The sequence below is a fragment of the Mustela erminea genome, chromosome 6, assembly GCF_009829155.1.
Source record: "Mustela erminea isolate mMusErm1 chromosome 6, mMusErm1.Pri, whole genome shotgun sequence".
NCBI classification, from domain to species: Eukaryota; Metazoa; Chordata; class Mammalia; order Carnivora; family Mustelidae; genus Mustela; species Mustela erminea.
Window position 1 is genome coordinate 68,700,327 of NC_045619.1, and position 25,196 is coordinate 68,725,522.

The 25,196-nt window shown below is 36.4% G+C and overlaps 1 protein-coding gene across 18 annotated transcripts in view; it reads left to right on the forward strand.

Annotated features, from left to right (window-relative positions):
- Window positions 1-23,227, forward strand: part of LMNTD1 (lamin tail domain containing 1) — a 488,007-nt gene extending 464,780 nt beyond the window's left edge. For 14 of the 18 annotated variants that reach the window (XM_032347618.1, XM_032347629.1, XM_032347631.1 and 11 more), the window contains 3 exons: window positions 154-325; window positions 17,519-17,623; window positions 18,407-18,477. In XM_032347618.1, the coding sequence (XP_032203509.1) occupies window positions 154-325; window positions 17,519-17,623 (277 nt within the window). In that variant the 3' untranslated portion in view covers window positions 18,407-18,477. Of the gene's footprint in view, window positions 1-153; window positions 326-495; window positions 568-4,986; window positions 5,086-17,518; window positions 17,624-18,406; window positions 18,478-23,021 lie in introns of those variants that run through there. The other 4 variants (XR_004286887.1, XR_004286886.1, XR_004286888.1 and 1 more) reach the window with 4 other exon arrangements.
- The last annotated feature ends 1,969 nt before the right edge of the window (window positions 23,228-25,196 follow it).

Here is a 25,196-nt window from a genome sequence, read left to right on the forward strand (position 1 = left end):
ATGTTGACAAAAGTGCTGCTCAAAGGTCAAGAAAAGCCATATTCTCTGGTCTTAAAACATGCTTTCACTTTTATTGAACCTTCATTTCTAATTCCACTATATAAGATACATTTGGGGTTTACTTTTGGCTTAATTTTTTTTTTTTCTTAACAGAGAAATTGAAAACCCACCAAGCCCCTTTCCCAATAGCAGCCCTTGGTGCCACAGTCCCAGTGCCCCTGCACACCCCTACAGTCCTCTGATTGAAACTTGCAGTACATGCGTGGCTGGAAGCAGCTTAGACAGACAGCCAAGGCCTCCGTCATCCAGGCCTGATCCAGCCCAGGTAAGTCAAAGGGATACTCAATCCAGTGGAGAGTTAAGGTATTTGGTGGGGGGGCGGTGTGGTGAGAGAGGACAAGAGAGTAGGAGGGAGTGAGGGAAGGAGATCTGGTGACAGGGGTTACGTGGTTAAATTCTCTAAGAACTAAAAGCTATTCATATCTTCAAATATAGATGGCTTCTAAAGCAAGTATCTGAAACCCTTCACTTACATTTGTCTTAGCGTAGTGTCTTCTACTGTTCTTGGTAAGTATCTGGAATGAATCAATGAATCAAAAGAATAGTGTGGCAAGCAAGAGTACATAGGATCCTTGAAGTTTGGTCAAAAGTACATCAAAAACTAATTATGTACTATACAGTGGCTAACTGAACATAATTTTTAAAAAGTACATTTGTTTTTTATTAGGCAGGAAAAAACTGTCCCTACAAAGTCATGCTGTCCTTAAAGATAAATCCGTCTTTTTCAAACACATTCTAATTTAATCCCAAATTCTTACTCTTTTTCATCAAGAAGTTTCTTATTTAAGTCATCTAAGGTTCTTAGAGTTGTGTTATTAAGCCAGGATCTGTGAATGGATTTCAGGAAGTCCCTAAACTGCTGTTTTAGGTACATAAATGTGTACAAAGTGTGTACCTATATGCTGCTTCCTGGGAAAAGAGTTCATGAGGTTCATCAGGTGCCCCCCATATGTTTACAAGATACTAATGAAAACAGTGTGAGATTCTAAGCTGTGGAGAAAGTCTGTTTCATACAGATGCTATATCCTGTTCAAGCTATAATGATTTGCAAACTTTGATTTAGTAGAGGGATGCTTTTTTAAATGACATCTTGGACAGACCCAATATATAGAACAGATCTAAGCAAGCCTGTCCAACTTGAAGGAAGGGTAGCAGTTCCCACTCCTCACTACACCCTTTCTCCATCCCATCTTTCCTTGCTTCCTCCCTCCCTCCTTCCCTGTGATCTTTGAGGCACCTCTCTCGAATCATAAAATTCTATACCACAGTATGAAAGCCACTGTGTAAGTAGACCAACACATAACTGGAGGTAGCACTCCCCAAAGAGTAACTTTTAGAAGTGAAATGTTGAAAATGAGGTAAAGTCCTGAATATATTCTATTTCATAAAATTAAATACCCTATATCTTTGTGCTTTAGTTTCTTCATCTGTCAAGTAAGAGATTTGGCCTGAAATTGAAAGACTTCTTTCAGCAAGAATTTATATGTATAATCTAATGTATAATACACACAGATACACACCTTTAGTACATTACAACTTAGATTTGAGACTCACAAGAAGTATGTGAATTGTTTTTCTTCATTTAATGATAGTTTTTGCTATTTTACCCATTCTAAACAACTTGTTTCCCAAAGAAATTTGACTTCAAATTTTCTTTTTCTTAATCTTTTTTTATTCAACTACAATTATCATAAAGTGTTATATTAGTTTCAGATGTATAAAATAATTATTTAAGTATCTGTGCATTACTCAGTGCCCAACATGATAAATGTACTCATAATCCCCTTCACCTTTTTCATCCATCCCTCCCCCAACAACCTCCCCCCTGGCAACCAATAGTTGGTTCTCGAAATTTAAGAGTCTGTTTATGAACAGATATTACCCTAACAAAGACATACAGATAGGCAGCAGGAAAAGATGCTCAACTTCACTCATCATCAGGGAAATGCATATCAAAACCACAAAGAAATATCACTGCATACCTGTCAGAATGTCTAAAATCAAAATTCAAGAAACAAGTGTTGGCAAGGATGTGAAGAAAAAGGAACAAAACAAATGAAAAAAGGGGAAAAGGACAAGCTGAGAAGCAGACTCTTCACTATAGAGAACTAACAGATGGTTACCAGAGGGAAGTTGGATGGGGGGATGGGTGAAATTGGTAAAGGAGATTAAGACTACATTTATCTTGATAAACACTGAGTCGTATATTGAACTACTGAATCACTATATTGTATTTCTGAAACTAATACCACACTGTATGTTACCTATACTGGTATTATAATAATTTTTTAAAGCTTCTTTTTGTCTCTTTTATTCTTTGTTCACATGTTTTATTTCTTAAATTGTACTTATGAATAAAATCATGTGATATTTATCTTTCTCTGACAGACTTATTTCACTTAACATTATATCCTCTAGATACATCCATGTTGTTGCAAATGGTCAGATGTCATCCATTTTTAAGGTTGACTAATATTCCATTACACACACACACACACCACTTCTTTATTTAATCATCTATGGATGGACACTTAGGTTGCTTCCATATCTTGGTTACTGTAAAAAATGCAGTAAACATAGGGTTACATATCTTTTTTAATTAATTTTTTTCATTTTATTTGGGCAAATATCCAGTAGTGAAATTACTGGATCATATGGTAATTCTAATTTTGAGGAACTTCCATACTGTTTTCCAAAGCAGCTGCACCAATTTGCATTCCCACCAACAGTGCACAAGTGTTCTTTTTTCTCCACATCTTCACCAACACTTGTTATTTTTTCTTTTTCATTTTAACATTCTGACAGATGTTAGAATGTTAACATTCTGACAGATGTTAGACAATGTTCTGTTCATTGTCACATTCTGACAGATGTGAAGTGATATTTCATTGTGGATTTGATTTTGCATTTCCCTGATAATGAGTGATGTTGAGCATCTTTTCATGTGTCAAATGGCCATCTGTATGTCTTCTTTGGAAAAATATCTATTCCGGTCCTCTGTCCATTTCTCAATGGAATATTTGTTTCTTTGGTTCAGTTGTATCAGTTCTTTTGTTGTTATTGTTGTTGTTGTTTGTGTTTAAATTCCAGTTAGTTAACATACAGTGTAATATTAGTGTCGTGTAGAATTTAGTGATTCATCACTTATTTATAACACCCAGTGCTCATCACAGCAAGTGCCCTCCTTAGTACCCAACACCCATTTAACTCATTCCCCTGACACCTCCCTTCCAATAATCATCAGTTTGTTCTCCATAGTTTAGAATCCATTTTCCAGTTTGCCTCACTTTTTTCCCTTATGCTCATCTGCTTTGTTTCTTAAATTCCACATATGAATGAAATCACTTATTTCACTTAGAATTACACTCTCTAGCTCCATTCACATCTTTGCAAATGGTCAGATTTTATTATTTTTATGGCTGAGTAATATTCGATTGCATATATATATACCACAACTTCTTTATCCATTCATCAGTCAGTGGGCATTTGAGCTCTTTCCATTATTTGGCTATTGTTGATAATGCTGCTATAAACATCAGGGTGCATGTATCCCTTCAAATCAGTATTTTTTTATCCCTTGGTAAATACTCAGTAGTACAATTGTGGAATGTAGTGTAGTTCATTTTTAGCTTTGTGAGGAGACTCCATAGTGTTTTCCAGAGTAGCTGCACAAGTTTGCATTCTCACCAACAGTGTAAGAAGATTCCCCTTTCTCCGCATCCTTGCTAACACGTGTTGTTTTCTATGTGGTTAATTTTAGTCACTTTGGTGGGTGTGAGGTGATGTCTCATTGTAGTTTTGATTTATATCCCCCTGATGCTGAGTGATGTTGAGCATTGTTTCATGTGTCTGCTAGCTATCTGTATGTCTTCTTTGGAAAAATATCTATTCATGTCTTCTGCCCATTTTTTTAAACTGGATTGTTACTTTTTGGGGTGTTGAGTTTTATAAGTTCTTATAGATTTTGGATACCCTTTATCAGGTAAGTAAGGTGTTAAAGTCCTCTACTATGATTGTATCACTATCAGTTGCTTCCTTTATGTGTATTATTAGGTGCTCTGTATATTTGACTGTTCTCATGTTGGTGTGTAAGTATTTACAATTGTTACATCTTCTTGTCAGATTATTCCCTTTACAATTACATAGTGTCTTCCTTTGTCTGTTGTTATGGTCTTTGTTTTAAAGGCTATTTTTTCTGGTATGTATTGCTCCCCCAGCTGTCTTTTCACCTCCATTTGCGTAATAAATGCTTTTTCAATCCTGTCACTTTCAATCTGCATGTGTCTTTAAGGTCCGAAATGAGTCTCTTGTAGGCAGCATATAAATAGGTCTTGCTTTTTACCCATACCGTGTGTATCCATATCCATGTGTGTTCTATATAGTCTTTTGACTAGAGCATTTAGTCCATTTACATTCAGAGTAATTAGTGATAGGTATGTGTACTTATTGCCATTTTGTCACTTGTTTTATGATTGTTTTGTAATTATCTCTTCCCTTCTTCTCTTTCTCTCTTCTCTCACATCTTTCTGCTTTTTTTTAGTGATACGCTTGGACTCCTTTCTCCTTATTTTTTCCATATTTTTGAGTGGGTTTGATTTGTGGCTACTATTAGGTTTATATATACCATCTTATACATATAGTAGTTTATATTAAATTGATGGTGGCTCAATTCTCAACACATTCTTTACTCCTTCCCCTAACATATTTTAGGTATATAGTGTTATATTTTGCATCCTTTTATTTTGTTAATCCTTTATCTGATCTTTATAGATATACTTAATTTTACTGCTTTTGAGCTTTCTTTTGAGTTGCTCCCTGAGAAGGTTTTCCTGGTTGTCAGGGCCTGTAGTTAGACCTGATATTTAACCCCAGCCCACTGTGGGGATTCATTTGGAGTGGTTTCTCTCCTTATCTTTCTCTCTCCAGTAAGAGTCACACTGCAGTGGTCCTGGTCCCTGCTGGCTCTGTTTGTACCATTTTGGAGGGGCTCTAGCCAAGGGCATATTGAAGGAAGGAAGTCCACAGGTAAACATGGGGATGAACTGATGTGCCGGCAAGGGTCATGCTGGTCTGCTGTGGACCCTTGCAGCCACCCAGGAAAAATGCCAAAGCTCATCAGGTTGAAGGGGATAGATCCGAAGAAGTTCACAGGAGACTGACATGCAATGTTCACAAGGTTGTCTCTGCTATGGTAGGAGACTGTTGGCCACTTTGGAGAACTCCTGCAGAGGATGGGTGCATGGGCAGGTCCATTGAAGAGTGCAGGAGTGGGGTATGCTTTTAGCAAGTTAGGTGGAGAATGTTGGCCCTGCACTCATTCCCACAGGCATCCATATATCTAGGCTGGGGTACAGGGGAAGGAAATGGCCCCCCAGCTCTTTTGTTCTTGCAGTAATCTCCCATAGATCCTTGCCCCTCCAGCACGTGCTCTGAGATTGGCAAATAAATCTCCTTGTATTATTCCAGGAATTTTTCAAACTGTTGCTTCTATGCTGTAACTTAGCAAGTCTGCTTGTTATGCTGTCACTATAAGGGCAGGAACTCCACCCTCCCAGCTATCCTAGAGCTGAGCCACTGATTTCTTAAGTTCCAGGTATTAAGCCCCACTGATTATTAGGCCCCTGTTGTTTTCAAAGCCAATTGTTATAGGGATTCATCTTCTCTGTGTGTGTTCCCTGTGCCTGAGGTGTCTGGTATGGGGTCTGGTCCTCTCCCCCTCTCTCACAGTGGTGGCATCCCTCCCTGAGAAAGTCCTGTGAGTCTCTTTGGCTCCCAACCATGTCTCTGTCCTACCTACCCTTTATGATGTGGCCTCTTCTCTACATTTAGCTGTGGGGAGTTTGTTCTGCCAGTCTTCAGGCTGTCTTCTTGTAATTTGCAGTGATGTAGGTGTTATCTAGTTCTATCTATGGGACGAGGTAAGCTTAGGAGCCCCCTACTCTGCCATCTTCCTCAAAAGGCCTTTACCATTTTCTTATGTTATTAGATTGACTAAGTTCTCTGGTATATTATGGAATAGTTCCAGTGAGCATGACCATCTTTGACTTGTTGGTACATGAGAATGCTTCTAAAACAATAGCAGGATGTTTGCCAAAGTTACCACTTATCGCTTGATCTGCTGAGAATTAATCCCATTGTAATTAGCAGAAACTTGGGGAAGTGTTCTGAACTTCTAAAATATATGGAAATTTTATCTAATATGATAGAAATCACAAAATGCACAAAGGTTGCAGTTAACTTAGTGCCTACACATTATGAAAGGATTTAATAAGATATGAAGTTCATTCTTCCACACTGAATGTTCACAACAAACTAAAACACACACACTCACACACTTATAAAAAGATAATGGTAATTACGGAGTTATGAAAGAGGGTTTCAGCATAGCCCCCTACCAAAAAAAAAAAAAAAAAAAAGCCAAAAATTGTGGATCGATTCTCCTGAAGAGTCCTTTCAGCTATGCTACCAAGTGGGAGAGGGCATCATTGGCCCTACCTTCCATGAACAACCAAATCTCTTGCCATAATTGCTCTCATTTTCTCTGTTAGAAGCACACTTACCCCATAACTTCAGACATCACCACAACTTTTAACAAAAGATTGTCAATGTATGGTCTCCTATCTTAAGAGAAATCTGATGACAGATATTAAAACATTTTCATCTCATTGTAAGTCCCATTATTATTCCCACTTCACAGAATAAGAAAGTTAGTAACAAGTTAGAAAATTTTCCTTCTTTGAAATTTTTTTAATGCTATAAAATACAGAAAGTTGCAAAAGACACTCCTCTGTCTACTCCCCCAACTGAAAAGGTTAATAAAAAAAAAAAAGAAAAAAAAAGGAAAAAAAGAAGCAGAATCCCCCTATAGTTCCTTCTATGGTCCTTGTCTCCTCCCTCTCTCCCCGAAGCATGAACTTGGGTGTTGATGGTGGTGGTGGCATTTTATATTGTTTTGTTGTTCAGCTCAAATCTAACCTGAAATTCTGAAATTTCTCCGTTCTGATCTGTTGAAGCTCAGAAAATTTATCCATAGCTTTTAATATAGCTTCCAAACCTAGAATATATCATTCCTTTTAATATGAATACATATTCAAGATAAGCTATCAACAAATTTAAACTATTTATTGTCCTTAACAGAAGAATTGAAGGAACGCTGAACAAAAGAAAGAGGGAGAGAACATAGACAACTATGCAAAACATTTTCTACCATAAACAATTTATTCAAAAATGACAGAGTGCCTATAATATATCACAGTGCTAAATATGAGAGACACAAAAACAAATAAGGCATCCTCTTTCTAGGGAGAAAGACAACTAGCAAAGCAACAAAAGTAGTAGGATAATGACTTCCAAATATCTTTGACCATAAACCACAGTAAGAAATATGGTCTATATGATTATTCAACATACATATACACATGTACATATGAAACTGAAACGAAAGTTTCAAGAGGCAATACTTATTTTTGAACTGTCTGTATTTCCTACTCTTTCTATTTCATTTTAAGTACCTGTCATGACCCTCTAACTTTATTTCATAACCAATAAATGGGACAGGATCTGCTCTTTGAAAAACATTGTTTTAGAAACATTTATAAGGTGACATGAGAGCAATTGAAAAGGCAACTCAGAGGAGATGTATTTGAACTATGATATTGAAGGATGAATAGAAGTTATTCAGGTTGAAAAGAAAGTGGACAAAGCATTCTGAATAAAAGAAACAGCATATTTTAAAAGCATATGGAGATAAAAATAAACTCTGTGTGTCTAGAGAACAGTGAGAAAGTGTATCCAACTAAAATATATGTTGAGATGTTAGTCTGGAAAGTTTGGTGGGTACTAAATTTTAAAGGTCTTTGCACATGATTATGTGAAAGAGTTAACTATATCAAGTAGCTAGGAGGAGACACTGATGGTTTATAAGCAGGTATCTCATATAGGTAAATCTATTTTTGAAAAAGAACTTTGAAAACAATATGGGAAAATGAAATGGAGTAGGAAAGATTCTAAAATCTGTATCTTTAGCCCAACCCTCTATTCTGAATTCCTGAATCGTGAGGCCAATTGCCTATAATTTCTTAGATGACCCCATGAGTATCTAATTCCTGATATTTACAAAATTGATCTTATCACCGTTACTCCCTCAAACTCCATCATTCCACATTTGCTCTATAGCTCAGCAAATGCCATTCAAAAACCCTAGGACCTGAGAATCTTTATCTACTCCTTTCCTTTTCTCAACTCCCACCTGTAATTAATCACAAAATCTTGTTTATTTATCTTGAACCTTTTCATTTCCTTGCTTAAATGTTTTCATTTTTTCTCCCATTATCCTCATGATGAAGCTCAAACCCGTGAAATTTTTTGTGTAGCTTGTAGCCTGGCCCAACCTATCTCATTACACATTCATCTTGTATTCTATACCTCAACCATCTTGAAGTTCTTTTAATTCCTCCAGCATACCATAACTACCTCTGGACCTTCACATGTTCTGTCACCCATTTCTTCACATGGATAAATCTTAATCATTCTTAACATTTCCTCTTATACGTCACTACCTCCAAAGAGTCCATCTTCTGGCCTTCACCAAATGAGTTTTTTGTTCCCGATATGTATTCTCTTAACATTCTACACTTCCCCTATCATATAAAGCACTTATTGCACTCTATTAAAAATGTTCTCTATTCCCGGACTATATGCTCTGAAGGGATAGAAATAGCTATTACACTGCTCACCTTTTTGTCTCCTACACTAAACTCAGTGCATGACCCATAATAGTTGTGGGGTTTTTTGTTTGTTTTTTTTTTTAAAGATTTTATTTATTTATTTGACAGACAAAGATCACAAGTAGGCAGAGAGGCAGGCAGAGAGAGAGGAAGAAGCAGGCTCCCTGCTGAGCAGAGAGCCTGATGCAGGGCTCAATCCCAGGACCCTGGGATCATGACTTGAGCCAAAGGCAGAGGCTTTAACCACTGAGCCACCCAGGCATCCCCCATAATAGTTGTTTAATAAATGTTTGCTGAAGGTCAGATGGAAAAGGAGATACTGAAAGTTTTTAAGAAAGCATCTCATAGAGTTAGATACATATTTTAGAGAAAATTTTATAAGCAATGCTGAAAATTTTGTGGAGTATAAAGTATTCCAAAATTTAGGAAGGGAAGGGAAGGCAAAGGAAAGTAAAAACAAAGCAGGTTATAAAAAGAGATTGGGAACAAGTAGTTCTAATAAAGCTATAATTTGTGTTCCACTAGGAAAAGAAGAGAAAGATTTGGGCATAAGTAATATGTAAAGAAATAATGACAAAAATTGTCAAAAAACTGATGAAAGACACCAAGTCACAAAATCAAGAAAAGCAAATCCCAAGCAACACAAAGCCAAAGGGAACACCACCAAAGTGTATTATAGTAAAACTTCATAAAACCAAATAGCAGAAGTCAGAAGCTGATGGAATGATATCTTCAAGGTGCTAGATGCTTAAAGAACCACAACCTAGAATTCTATGCCTATCAAAAATACACTTCAGAAAGTGAAGGTAAAATAAAGGCATTTCCAGGCAAACAGAACTAAGAGAATTCACCAACAGCAAACCCGCAGTAAGGAAATACTGATAGAAGTACTCCAAGAAGAAAAAAAACAATCCTAGGAGGCATAGATAGAGAGTTAGGAAGAAATGAAGAAAAATGGAAAGAGTCAAACAACATAAATGTATATTCACTATACAAACAATGCCAGTATGTTCTTGTAGAGACTAAAATTTATATAGAATTTAAGTACATGACAACTGTGTTAGTTTCCCAGGATTACTGTAACAAAGTACCACAAATTTGGTGGCTTAAAACAACAGAAATGTATTCTCTCACAATTCTAGAGACCAGAAGTCTGAAGTCAAGGTGTTGGTAAAGGCTATACTGTCTGAAAGCTCTAGAGAATTATCCTTCCTTCCCTCTTAGCTGACAAACCTTGGTGTTCCTTGGCTTCTAGATACATCAGTCCAAACCCACCTCCATTTTTTAATGGCCTTTTCTCCTACATATCTGTGTCTGTATTTCCCCTTTCATATAAAGACACTAATCATTAAAAGGATACTAATCTAGTATGACCTCATCTTACTTCACTACATTTGCAAGGACCCTATTTCTAAGTAAGGTCACATGCACAGGTTCCAGGGTTTAGGACTTCAACATGTCTTTCTGGGGGACACAATTTAACTCATAACAATAGCAATAACATAAGTTGGGAGGGGAGTAATAGGAGTTAAAATGCTCAAATTACATGTTGTGTCAAATAACTCATAAAAGTTACAGTTTATATTAGTCTTTTGTAAATCAAGGATGCATGTTTTGTAATCTAAGGTAGACACTAAAAGGATAGTTTAAGAATGTCATGTTTATGATTATGATCTGATATACATCATAGTTTCATTATCATTCATCATATACTCTAATTTCCAATGTGATATTTTCTTTGACACATGGCTTACTTGGGGGTAATATATCACAAAGTGAGTTTATTTCAAGAATGCAAGGTTGGTTTAAGCTTTGAAAATTAATCAAGTAAACTTATCATTTTAACTGAAAAAAGTGAAAAATTATACAACCATCACAAAAATATAGAAAAAGCATTTGATAAAATTAAGTACCCACCTATGAAGGAGAACCTTAGAGAATTAGGACTAGGAAGAATTTTCTTAATCTGACAAGTGTCATGTACAAAACTCCTAAAGCAAATTTGAAGTTAAGGAAGTTTCCTCCTTAAGATCCAGATAAAGACAAGAATTTTCTTTATGACAACTTCTATTCAACATTACACTAGAAATCTGAGTGCAATAAGGCAAAAATATATATATATATATATACACAAATATCCTATTACCTTATATCCAGGAATTACATATGCCTAGCAAATATATACATATGTATAACAAAAAAATACAATCATGATCATAACAACTGCATTTGTAATATCCAAAAGCTATAAAGCAATCCAATTATTCATTGAGAATATAAGGATAAATAATGATACATTGATACAATCCCATAAGCAATGAAAGTGGATGAACTACCTGCCACATGAATTAACATCAATGCATCTCATAAACATAATATTGGGCAAAAAACATCTGACAAAAAAGGAATATATGTTGTATGATTCTATTTATATAAAATTCAAAAACATACAAAATTAAACCATTGTGTTAAAGATCACAGTAGTTATCTCTCAGAGGAAAAGGGAAGTAGTAAATGGAAGTTGCACAAAACTACATCTCGAATACTAATAATACTCCACTTCTTAATCTGAATAGTGTTTATATGTATCACTCTTTTCTCATTATTTTCATCACATTGTGCAATTATGACTTATGAACTTTTCTGAATGTATATTATATTTAAATAAGAATATGTTATACTTAGATAAAATTCTTCTTTTTAAAAATGTGATGACAACAAAAAAGGAAAATTAGAAAGGAAAGTAAACACAGTTATAACAATAAGCACTGACAGCTAATACCTTGACAAGGGAGGAGAAAAAAAATCTTAAAAAATAGATTAATGAACTCAAAATGAGTATTAATAATACAAAACTTATTTAGTATAGGAGGAAAAATAGTCTTACCTGAAATAAGTTTAAGCCTATCATTATATTGGTATGTATAGGGAATTAATTTTAATATAATTTGTCATAGCTTAGTTATTTCTAGGAATATCTTTGGCAAAGATGGTTAATTACTGCCACTAGACCATGTTCCTTCAGATACAAGATGTACAGGTCCAGGGAAAGGTAGACTATGGCCACCAAGAAAAAAGCCTTTCTAAAAATTTTTTTTTAATTTTTTTATAAACATATAATGTATTATTAGCCCCAGAGGTACAGGTCTGTGAATCACCAGGTTTACACACTTCACAGCACTCATGTTAGCACATACCCTCCCCACTGTCCATAACCCCACCACCCTCTCCCTAACCTCCTCCCCCCAGCCACCCTCAGTTTGTTTTGTGACATTAAGAGTCCCTTATGGTTTGTCTCCCTCCCGAGCCCATCTTGTTTCATTTATTCTTTTCCTACCCCGTAACACCCCACGTTGCATCTCCACTTCCTCATATCAGGGAGATCATATGATAGTTGTCTTTCTCTGACTGACTTATTTCGCTAAGCATAATACCCTCTAGTTCCATCCACATCATCGCAAATTTCAAGATTTCATGTCTTTTGATGGCTGCATAGTATTTCATTGTGTATATATACCACCTCTTCTTTATCCATTCATCTGTTGATGGACATCTAGGTTCTTTCCATAGTTTGGCTATTGTGAACATTACAGCTATAAACATTCAGGTGCATGTGCTCCTTCAGATCACTACCTTTGTATCTTTAGGGTAAATACCCAGTAGTGTAATTGCTGGGTCATAGGGTAGTTCTATTTTCAACTTTTTGAGGAACCTCCATGCTATTTTCCAGAGTGGCTGCACCAGCTTGCATTCCCACCAACAGTGTAGGAGGGTTCCCCTTTCTCCACATCCTCGCCAGCATCTGTCATTTCTTGACTTGTTAATTTTAGCCATTCTGACTGGTATGAGGTGGTATCTCATTGTGGTTTTGACTTGTATTTCCCTGATGCCGAGTGATGTGGAGCACTTTTTCATGTGTCTGTTGGCCATCTGGATGTCTTTGCAGAAATGTCTGTTCATGTCCTCTGCCCATTTCCTGATTGGATTATTTGCTCTTTGGGTGTTGAGTTTGCTAAGCTCTTTGTAGATTTTGGACACTAGCCCTTTATCTGATATGTCGTTTTCAAATATCTGCTCCCATTCTGTCAGTTGTCTTTTGGTTTTGTTCACTGTTTCCTTTGCTGTGCAAAAGCTTTTGATCGTGATGAAGTCCCAATAGCTCATTTTTGCTCTTGCTTCCCTTGCCTTTGGCGACGTTCCTAGGAAGAAGCTGCGGCTGAGGTCGAAGAGGTTGCTGCCTGTGTTCTCCTCAAGGATTTTGATGGATTCCTTCGTCCTTCGTCCATTTTGAGTCTATTTTTGTGTGTGGTGTAAGGAAATGGTCCACTTTCATTTTTCGGCATGTGGCTGTCCAATTTTCCCAACACCCTTTGTTGAAGAGGCTGTCTTTTTTCCATTGGACATTCTTTCCTGTTTTGTCGAAGATTATTTAACCATAGAGTTGAGGGTCTATTTCTGGGCTCTCTATTCTGTTCCATTGATCTGTGTGTCTGTTTTTGTGCCAGGAGCATGCTGTCTTGATGATCACAGCTTTGCCTTTTTAACCCAGCCTCTGCCTCAACTAGAAAGCACCCATGTATAGATATTCTGTACAGCAGAATGTGAACAGAAATTATGTATACAGCATCTGGATTGTGCCCTTGGAGTTGTACTTCCCTGTGTCTCCTCTGTGCCATAATAACTGGTTGCAGCTGCCATCTTTCAAACCAGAGGTAAAACTGAGGATTGGATGTCAGGATGGAAAGGCCACATTAAATGCCCTTTATCAGCACATCTCCAAACTAAATGAAGGAGAAATAATTTTGTTTAAGCCATTGTTAAGTTGTTTCTAAACCAGATGGCCCACACTATATCACTACCATTTAGTTTCATTTAAACTGTTGGTTGAAACACACAAAAGTCACAGCTAGAAAAGACAATTAAGTACATTAAATATAGAATGAATATTAGATATTAGAAATCATTTTTCTTTCCTTGAGTTGCTAATTGTGTTGTTTGTGTTTTGGTTATATTGGTCATTCTTAGATTCATACAGAAATCTTACTTTTCAATGGTTTGGCGATATAAGCATAAATAAATAAATAATGCAAATGTGGCAAAATATTAACTATTGAATCTAGGTGATAGATATATGGATTTGGTTGTATTTTGCTTTCATGTTTTCTTTATATTTCAAATTTTTGCCAATAAAAATTTGAAGAAAATCAATAAGAAAGACATCTGATAGAAAGTGTGCCCTTGGAGCTATTAGCACACAGAGGCAAGACCTGAGTGCTGCACAAAGGAGGTGTTCTTAGGAAGGCTAACCTTTGACAAAGCAGACGTGTTTGCATCGTGTTGCCACTGTTCCTCCTAGATCTAGAGAGAATTAGCTTTCTTCCTGCTGAAGTTAGTTTACAGATTGTGGACAACTTTGTCAGTCTTCTGTAATTCAAGTTAAATGGCAGGAAATAAAGTGAAGGTAGTATCCAACCAACATTTTTTAAGCTGACAGTGTGTGTGTGCTGTTTAATGTATTTTATTTGCATGCTGTCTGATACACTTCACCATCATCTGTGGTCCATATTGCACCCTTTAGTGGGATTCATTTTAATTGTACACTCTACAGCTGCTACTGTCTTCGATACAAATGTTATAATAATGATGATAATAATAATTATAATAACAATAATAATAATGTTCCCTTGTTTCTGAAGGCTACAGAGACACACAATAAAAGTTTATCTATTATAAACAAATGGAACCAGATCTTGGATAATATGCAAGAATTAAACTTTTAAAACCTTACTACTGTAAGCTCTATACATCTTAAGATCACATTTATGGAATTTAACTTTAGTTGGACTGTGGCCAAGTACTCATTACAGTCCAATAGGTCTGGCTTATCTGGCTGGGATCAAGGTATTTTTTTTTTCATAGAATATGTTTCCAATCCATAACAGTGACAAAAGGAAAAAAATATAAAAGCTTGAAGGGTACCTGGGTGGCTCATTGGGTTAAAACGTCTGCCTTTGGCTCAGGTCGTGATCCCAGGGTCCTGCGATCAACCCCCACATCGGGCTCTCTGCTTGTCAGAGAGCAGGCTTCCCCCTCTCTCTCTCTCTCTGCCTGCCTCTCTGCCTACTTGTGATCTCTGTCTGTCAAATAAATAAATAAATAAATCTTTAAAAATATATATATGTAAGTTTGAAATAAATTGTCATTAAGTATCCTCCATGTAAGTACTTTGTTCTCTTTATTGATGTTTATACCTGTGTTGCAGTATTTACATTTATCAGATTATAAACTTGGAAAGTCGAATGTCACATCTCTCTGATTTTTACCTTACTTATATGTACGTGTGTGTGTGTGTGTGTGTGTGTGTGTGTATGACAGTACTAATCAATAATATAATTAGAAATTTTATGAAAATTTTATGAAATTTTATGAACACATGAAAAAATGTTCATCATCACTAACCATCAGGGAGATTCAAATTAAAACCACATCAAGATACCACCTTACACCATTTAGAATGGCCAAAATTAGCAAGATAAGAGAAAACATGTATTGGAGAGGATGTGGAGAAAGGGGAACCCTCTTATACTACTGGTGGGAATGCAAGTTGGTGCTGTCACTTTGGAAAACAGTGTGGAGATTCCTCAAGAAATTAAAAATAGAGCTTCCCTATGACCCTGCAATTGCACTCCTGGGTATTTACCCCAAAGATACAGATGTAGTGAAAAGAAAGGCCATCTGTACCCCAATGTTTATAGCAGCAATGGCCATGGTTGCCAAACTGTGGAAAGAACCAAGATGCCCTTCAACAGACGAATGGATAAGGAAGATGTGGTCCATATACACTATGGAGTATTATGCCTCCATCAGAAAGGATGAATACCCAACTTTTGTAGCAACATGGACGGGACTGGAAGAGATTATGCTGAGTGAAATAAGTCAAGCAGAGAAAGTCAATTATCATATGGTTTCACTTATTTGTGGAGCATAACAAATAGCATGGAGGACAAGGGGAGATGGAGAGGAGAAGGGAGTTGAGGGTAATTGGAAGGTGGATCATGAGAGACTATGGACTCTGAAAAACAATCTGAGGGTTTTGAAGGGGGGGTGGCAGGTTGGGGGAATCAGGTGGTGAGTATTAGAGAGGGCACGTATTGCATGGAGCACTGGGTGTGGTGCAAAAACAATGAATACTGTTACACTGAAAAATAAAAAATTAAAAAATAAAGAAATTGTATGAACCAATATATAGGGGAGAATCTGACTATACTTTAGAATCTTTTAGAATAGAAAAGGGCAATTATGTGAACCTCTTGTAATCAGACTGAGTAGAAAATAGTTGAAGGAACACTGAAAACTGTTAAGAGTTTCTGTCCATTTTTTGTTATCAAAATAATAGCACCAAAATATCAGGAACTTTTTTTATAAAGGAAAATTACATTATGCATTCCAGGGTAATGATTTTTCTCTACTGTTGCTTGCTTTCAGAAAATTTAAATTGTAACATCACCATATTCCTACAAGACTTTTTTCTATAAAATAGATAATTAAAACCATTTACATATCTGTTCTTATAGGTGAAATGAAAGTTTTTTAATGATCATACAAAGAATTCCAAGATATTAGCCCTAATAACAGAATAATTGAGTAATTTCATGACTAGATCTCTTGTTTCAAAACAATTCAACATTACAAAACAGAAGTATTTTAATTTGCATTTACTTAAGAACAATTATAATGTCATTTGTGGAAATATATGTCATTAGTAAACCATTTCTTCACACAAGTAAGCAATATTATTTCAGGAAGTCGGAGTATTCTAAGATTAAAGTTACCAGGGCTGAATGCGTCAGGTTTAAATCACCATTGATGGGGCGCCTGGGTGGCTCAGTGGGTTAAGCCACTGCTCAGGTCATGATCTCAGGATCCTGGGATCGAGTCCCGCATTGGGCTCTCTGCTCAGCAGGGAGCCTGCTTCCCTCTCTCTCTCTCTCTCTCTCTCTGCTTGCCTCTCTGTCTACTTGTGATCTCTCTCTGTCAAATAAATAAAATCTTTAAAAAAAAAAAGGTAAGAAAAGAAATTGCTATCACCCAACAAAATGGAAACAAACACCACTGCTATTGACAATTCTGTCATTAAATTTCAAGAAATTATGGGTGGGAACTTTCTTATTATCAAATAAGTGTTTTTAGCTCTAAAAGACAGTATTTGGGGGGCACCTGACTCTTGGTTTTGGCAAGGGTCATGATCTTGGGTAAAGACCCCCGTGGGGCTCTATACTCAGCAGGGAATCTGCTTGAGATTCTCTTTCTCTCCCTCTACCCACCCTCTCTCAGATAAATAAATAATTTTTTTTTTTTAAATAAAACACAGTACTTTGCTTCCTGAAGAACAAGCTTCCAGGGTGCAATGCAAAGGCCTCCATCCTCCGGCTGCTGAGTTTGGAAGGGCATTCAGAAAACAGTTACAAGGTTTGCTTCATGACAACACATTGTACCAGAAGATGAGAAGTGATGAGCTGGATTCTTATTATATCTGAGCCACTGTCTCTAGTATGGAAAATATCTTAGAAGCCTATTTATACTCCAGGTCCATAACTTACTATTCAGAAAGTTTACACTGTAATGAGCCAAATATCACGCTGACTCATTGGATTCAGAAACCTATTAGTGACAAAGAGAATCAGTGTGTTTAAACCAGAAACATCCTGCAATTTCGTTCATCTTTCTTTCAGATCACATCTTCACATCCAGCCTCTGGATATTATTTCTTTGTAATCAAATACTGGGATTGTAACTTGATAATTCTTCTGCACTTTCAGAGAAACAGAAAGGGTTAGGTATGACTGAGTCGCTTTTCCTGTAGTTGTTTTTTCCAGAGGAGCTTGTTATTGTCTCCACCTAGAATATTATTTTGCCTTCTTATCTTTTATTTTAAAAGAGAGAAAACCCCATCTCATTTCTGGGCTAGAAGTCACTTGTATTTCACTTTATTTGACTGAGCACTATTTCAATTTGATACTCTAGTTTTCTGTGTAGAAGTTATATTTAAATAAAGTGACTTTCAATCCCTGCCTAAGCATACAGGAGTGAGGGAGGCCACCATATCTGTCACCTCATTCATCACCAGGGCGAAGGTGACTAAACTGGCAGGCTAAGCATCTGCTTCTAGAAGTCCACACACCATCTCACGCATCCCTCGTGATACCTCCCTTCACTAACTGCTTCATCCTTATGGCAGCTGTAAGTGTAGAAAATAGAGAAGTTAAGGGATTTTAAAGACTGGTAAAATTACCCTGCAGCCTCGGTTTTTAAATATGTATATTTCAGATAGTTATTTCTTTTCTCAAAGTTTTGGTTAATTATGTCTTGAAATATAAGGTTTCTTTTAGAAATGATGCACTGAAAAGTTGAACTTAATAGACAAATATTACTTATCAAGTGTTTTTTAAACCCTTTGCTTAAAGCTACCATTAAATAAATGTCCTTAAACCTTAGACATCTCCTTCAAATGAAAGAAAGTTATTTTGTTCATAGCCTATCTCAGGATTTGTTTTATTGTGAAAAACTCAATGCTTGGGATATTGGATTCTCAATCTCTCTTCTTTGGGGGGACTTCACAGGGACCAAGAAAAATATGACATCTGAGTTACAAAAGCAAGTAGACAATCAACTCAACTCAACTTTTTTAAAGGTAAGCAACAGTATTGCAAATTTGCCTTCTCTGCTGAAAAATAAGTAGACTAAAATAATTTCCACATATATCTTTCAGAGTCATCAGTACATAGATTGTTCTCATATGTTCTTTAGTCATTAATTTTCTGTTAAATATTTATGTTGCTTTTGGATCCATCAGTTTTTGTCTTCCCTTATTGTATGATAAACTGTCCAAGAATGGGAAAGAAAGAAATACCACATCTTTACTTTTTGCCCTATATCCTCATGCTATCCTTTTGGTGGATAGTAAGAGCAATTAGACTCCAGAGTCTAATTGATTCAAATGCCCAAAAACAATTCTGCAACTATACCAATACATTTTAGTTTTTGGAGCAACACATTATTAACAGTTTAACAATTTATTCCAGTTAAAGAGACTGCAGATGCTCTGTCATTGTATATCTCTTACATAGCAATGAAAGGGAGAATTAGGAAATCTGACCTCTGCTACTCAGTTGATAAATGACCCGCATCATTTAACCAGTCACTTCCTACATTACTTCATCTGCTTCATGGTATTAACATCTAAGTGACTGAGGAAGATCTCAATGGCTTTCCGTTTCATTAGTGGTTCTGTTCACACTATTCACCGAAGAGCTGATGACACAGTGATTTTTTTGGTCAAGGATTCCTTTTATTATCCTTCTCTAGTTTACATCCTTTGTTGCCCTAGTCCATAACTGATCTATTTACATGTTTTCTTACTGTCTTTCCTGAGTAGGCTTTAGGTTTATTCCTTGGTTTAAGAATAAAGCTATCTCCACCTGATCCCTAACTTGTTAATGTGCTAGACTCCACTGGCACAAATGACTTAATTTTACCACTCCAGACACACTGTTGGCCTTTCATGGTGCCCCTTACCTCTGTGTACCAACCTTAAAGTTTTCTTAGATTTCCCGTTTGTCCCAATTTCTTTTGGTTTGTCCCTCCCTAGATTTTCCCTAATCCTCATCTTCTACTTTTCTGAATGTCACCTACTGTTAAAGTCCACTCTCTCTATTTGTCATATCATTACCCTTGAGCTTCCAACTTTGTAAAAATGTGATGGCCACAGACTCCCTGTTCTTCTGAGAAGCTTTCTTAAACATTTCCTATAGGACATTGGGAATGTAAAGAGATTTTATTCAACCACATCATTTTACAGCAAAAGAAACTGAAGTCTGTAGAGACAAGTTAACCAAAATTTACCTCATAACCAACCACAGAGCCAAAATGAAATCTAAGGTCTTTCAACTGTAAAGAACTGAAGAATCCAGCTGTAGTCCCACCGATGTAATTGCTGCTCTCAGAGGTCTACCTTCACTGGGATGCATTTCCTCCCGGTAGGATAACCATGAGCAAGTAGAGTGTAGTCGAAGTGCAAAGAAGGGCATCTGCAAACCACCCCAGACACTGGCAGCCAGCACTTCTGCAATTCAATTACCTTTCATTTCTGTAACCGGGAAAGGGGACATGTTATTATATATAAAAACAGGGAAGTTTTTGTTGTTGGGTTTGGTTGGAAAAAAAATGTTTTGAATCCTCTCATTGGATATTGAATAACATAATTTTGGCAAAGCTTTTTAGCTTTAGCTTTTGTTTGTCTTCTTTGATTATAATTTTGCTTAATTTCCATGGTCACAAATTTGTTCATTGATTCCTCTATGTGGGAGATTCTTTGGTAGGTTTGATTTTTTTTTTTTTAACCCACCCTGTTTCCCTGTTTTGAAAAGTTCCAGATGCCTTAAGATGCCTTACTTCTGTCTTCTCAGAGCCTCCACCCCCATCTGGTGGTATATTTAGGGTTGACCATCAATGTGGCCTCAGTATATTTCTGAAGACTTTATTGGGAACAAAATTTTATCTGTCAGGGGCCCCTGGGTGGCTCAGTGGGTTAAAGCCTCTGCCTTCGGCTCAGGTCATGATCCCAGGGTTCTGGGATCAAGTCCTGCATCGGGCTCTCTGCTCAGCGGGGAGCCTGCTTCCTCGTCTCTCGTCTCTCTATGCCTGTCTCTCTGCCTACTTGTGATCTCTGTCTGTCAAATAAATAAATAAAATCTTTTAAAAATTTAAAAAATTAAAAATAAATGTTATCTATCAGTGAATAACTTTTATATGGTAGTCAGCTCTGAGTCTAGCATGTCTACTCATGGAAAATTGTTCAGAAACTAAGTCATCTTTTAGTTCTCTTTTATATTCATGACCTTTCCCTGGTGATTTATAATGCTATACACTCATATAGCATTTCATGGTTTTCACATTATCTTGTTTAAGCCTATGAAGTAGGTAAGGCTGATATTATCTCCCTTGTATAATTGAAAACACTTTAGCTCAGAGAGAGTCAGTGATTTGCCTAAAGTCACTTAGATAGTAAGTGACAGAGCTAAGACTAGAATCCTAGCAAGCCAGCATTAAGATTGTCTTTGTCTTGGGGTGCCTGGGTGGCTCGGTTGGTAAAGTGTCTGACTCGTGATTTCAGCTCAGGTCATGATCTCAGGGTTGGGAGGTTGAGCCCCATGTCAGACTCTGTGCCCCTAGCACAGAGACTGCTTAGGATTCTGTCTCTCTCTCTTCTTCTGTCCCTCACCCCCCCTCCCTATGTTATCTTTATCTTATTACCTACCTACTTGTCTCAAAGGAAAAATAACACATATTAAGAAGTAGGAATAGAAAAGAGACATTTTTATTCACAAAAAAAGGAGTTGGCTATCAGAATCTCGACTGCTCCATATAACAAAAAAGATGCAGGTCTTATTTCCAAAACTGCTAATTTAACAGAGTGCTAATTATTGGTACAAACAGCAAAGTAAAGTCATTCTCAGGGCTCTTTGACTGCTAATCACATCTCTGTGCTACAACTGATTAAAACCACGCAGTTTTACTTGGAGTCACAGTTCTCAAATGTTCTTGCTCAGTACTTTGCAAGGATTGTGTGGGAGTTTTACTGTATGACTAACAGGCAGTGTAGGTGGGTGATGCCACAGAAGCCACCAAAAGGAAAAAAAAAAAAAAATTTCTGTGAGTTAGAGTTAGAGAGCTTTGGAAAGGCCAGGCAATTTTCCTGTGTCTGCCACATACCCTAGGAACTCTCAGACTTACTAAGAGACATGGAAGAATCTAGGATAGAGAATAGAGAGGGAAGAAAGAGGAGGGGCAGAAGTAGAATTTGTTACCTATCACCAGCACTGTCCTCAAGAGTATCTGATTGCTTAGGACCTGGGAAGAAAGCACCAAAACTCCAAACATAAGATACTAAATTCATAATTGGTCAAAGTGCTTATACCTAAGAGGCATTCTTATCAGAGTACTGGTGATAAAGTCCTTTCATATACTAAGCTGTGTTCACACATCACTTAGGGTTCTGAATGGCCCAAACTGGACAACCCAAACATGAGGTGTCCTTCTAGTCCTCCAAGGATCCTTTTTTGCGACACTGACAAGAACCTTCCATAACAATTTCTCCTCTTGGGGCCACTTTTTGTGAGCAATGAGTCAGTATTTAACAGCCCAGAAAGAGGGACTAATATTTAATACTCTTTGATATGAAACCCTCCTAAAGAAGCTTGAAAGTCTAATAGTTAAATTTTCTGGTGTCAAATTTTTTTATCTATATTTTGCTATATATTCCTGCCATTTATTAATATATTTCTCCTCTCAGCCCTCAAAGTGCTATGTTTCCAAAATTCATCAGTTGAAATTTTATGAATATTGTTTCCCCCAACATCCTTCCTTCAAAGTTTTTCAGCCACACTGTTCACTCTCTCCCCAGCCTAACCTCACAGTGTCACAATTAGGTTGTAAGGGAGGAGAAAAAAAAAAAAAAAACCTGCAATCTAGACTCTCTGCCATGTGAGATTAGAGATGTTCCAGAGTTTAAAGAAAACTAGATGCCTGTGCAAAGGTCTCCAGTTCCATTTCTGTAAAGGAAGCGTAGAACATAAACATCTCAGACTGTAAGGTCTCCTGCTAAGATCCCTGAGGAAGACTCAAGCAGTTGCACACAAAGAGAAAGGAAACATTCCTCTTTTTATTATGTTTTTATGTGTATTACCTGGGAACACCTTAGACATTTAATGGAAAAGATAGTTAGGTACTGTTCAAGCACTATCATGAACATTTCAAACTGGGCCATTAGACTGGTTGCTTCAGAACAATTTTGATCTTCATAGAAGTGAACGATATCCATGACCAGCTAATGAAATCGCTATTTTGCTTAACAATCAAAGAGCCCTCTACATCCTAAATCATCATTAAAACTGTAACCTAAACAAGCACACGTGTTGCAGAGTTGATTTAGAAAAGAGAAAAAAAATGAATAGTCCTTTCATTTGGCAAAGGCTGAGGTATCACAGAATAATTTCCTCCCTGTTATTGTCCTTCACCCATGTTCATGATCTGCTATTTTCCCACTATAATCTTAATTTAAGATTAAGATAAATGAAAAATTCTAAATATCTCAACTTTATATTCTATAATGATTTCAGCATATTAACAGTCTGTGTTATATTTCACCAAGCATTGCCCTTTTATTTTTTTGTTCAGGACAATAACATCCAAATCTAGAAAATACAAGGATGCCCAACATGTCACAGCCAGCCTTCTGCAAAGCACAGGAAGCCAGCTGCAAGCAAGAAAATGCTTTCTTTTCGAAAAGATAATTCCTCCAGACTTTACAGTAATAATTTCTTAAAGAAGGAAATAAGAGTTTGTGGTCAAGTTAAACCACTTTTTTTCTAGGCTGTTAAGAAGAGAAACACAGGTCAGAAGGAAAACCACTCCAGTCTTCACTTTATACACATGATGTTCCCCCACCACTAATTTCTGTTCTAACCTGCCTAGCTGTTAAGTCTACTATTCCACCATTTCAGCAGAAGAATTTTCCAAGAGCATGTTTCAGGAATTCTGAACCTGTGGTCTGTCTGATTCTTTACACTTGCAAGCTGCTCTATCTCATTAAAACATGGATTAATTGAGCTTTCTAATAACTGGAAGTAGTAGTTGAAGTTTCCATGTTGTAACTAGTTGGGAGTTCTTAAAATTGCCTACACTTACCTCAAATTCATCAAAAATAGTGTTTTCTAGCTGCAGTATTATGTACAAAATCTCATGGATGCAAAATGCCAAGAATGTTTCAACTAAATTATCTGGTAGAGCACTTGTTTTTCAACCATTCTTATTCCTTATTCTTTAACAATCTTATTCTATACCCATCACAAGAATAGAATTTGAAAAATAATGAAATTTGCTCATTTGTAATGTTGACTCTGCGTAGTCAGAAGATATGATTGCTTCAGTCTCTGAGAAATACATCCAATCTATATCATGTAAACCTACTTAATTTAACTTACATCGATTTATGTGTATTTATATAGCATATGAAGAAAGATGGGACACATACAGTCCTGTAATGTGAAGAGCGAGAAAAGTAAGGAATTTTCCCAGTATCTGTTTAAAAAAAATAGAGAAAAGCAAAATAACCCCAAAACCTATCCATTGGTGACACTGAGTTTTGTTTTATTACATCCAAACACCAAAATCTAAAAATACTTCATTTTTTAAAAGTCATATACCAAGGGACTCAAACATATACTGGGATACCAATGTTCATAACAGCATTATTCCCAATAGTCAAAAGGTGAAAACAATGCAAGTGTCCATCAACAGATGAATGAATTATTTAAATGTGGTATATACAATATAACAATATTATTCATTCATTAAAAGATGAAATTCTAATATATGCTACAACATGGGTAAACCTTAAAAATGTTAATGCTAAGTTAAATAAGCCAGACACAAAGGACAAATATTCTATGATTCCATTCATCTGAGGTACACAGAATACACAAATTTATATAAGTGGCAAATATAATACAATTTACAAGGGACTGGAGGAAGGAGGGAATGGGGAGTTATTATTTAATGGGTATAGAATCTATATTTGGGATGATGAAAAAGTTCTAGAAATAGTGATGATGCTTGCACAATACTGTGAATGTACTCAATGCTATTGAATTGTCCACTTAAAAATATTTAAAATGATTTTAAAATGCCTTTAATGAAGTATTTTATTATTATTTCCAAGGCAAAAAGTAAACATCATATGCCAGTGTAAAGCATCTGAAAAGACATAATACAAAAGGGGTTCACATTAACCCCTGCGTAGTGATGCAACATAAATATTTTCTTGTTACCAGGCCACACTAATCACAATAGTTTCTCATTCTTTGGACATTAGGAATAGACTTGAACATTTTTGGAAAATTGTCAATAATACCTTATACTACTTTGAACCATTAAATATGATCTTTGAATCAATCATATGTTGGCTAAATGTGTAGGCTGTGCTGTCTTTTCCATGGTTACCATGGAAACTCTGTAGTCATGGTATTATGAGGAGACTACAAGGACACCAGAGAGTATACAATAAAAGTTAACTTAATTCATGGTTTACAGTTTCTTCCAGCTGTCTTCCTTTGAGATTATCATGTTTACATTGCGAGTATAAACATACAACCAAAAGGTCTCTGATAACTATAGCCAATAAGCTATCTCACCCATATTAGACTTCCAACCTCTTTTCCTCAAAGACTTGGATAGAAACACATGAAAGAAGTGGCATGTAAGCTTCAGGTGTTTTCAATTATTTCCCTCATATGAGCAAAGATTTTCTAATGCAAAACATGTTTCAGCTCAAATAGTTTTCCTTAAAGATTG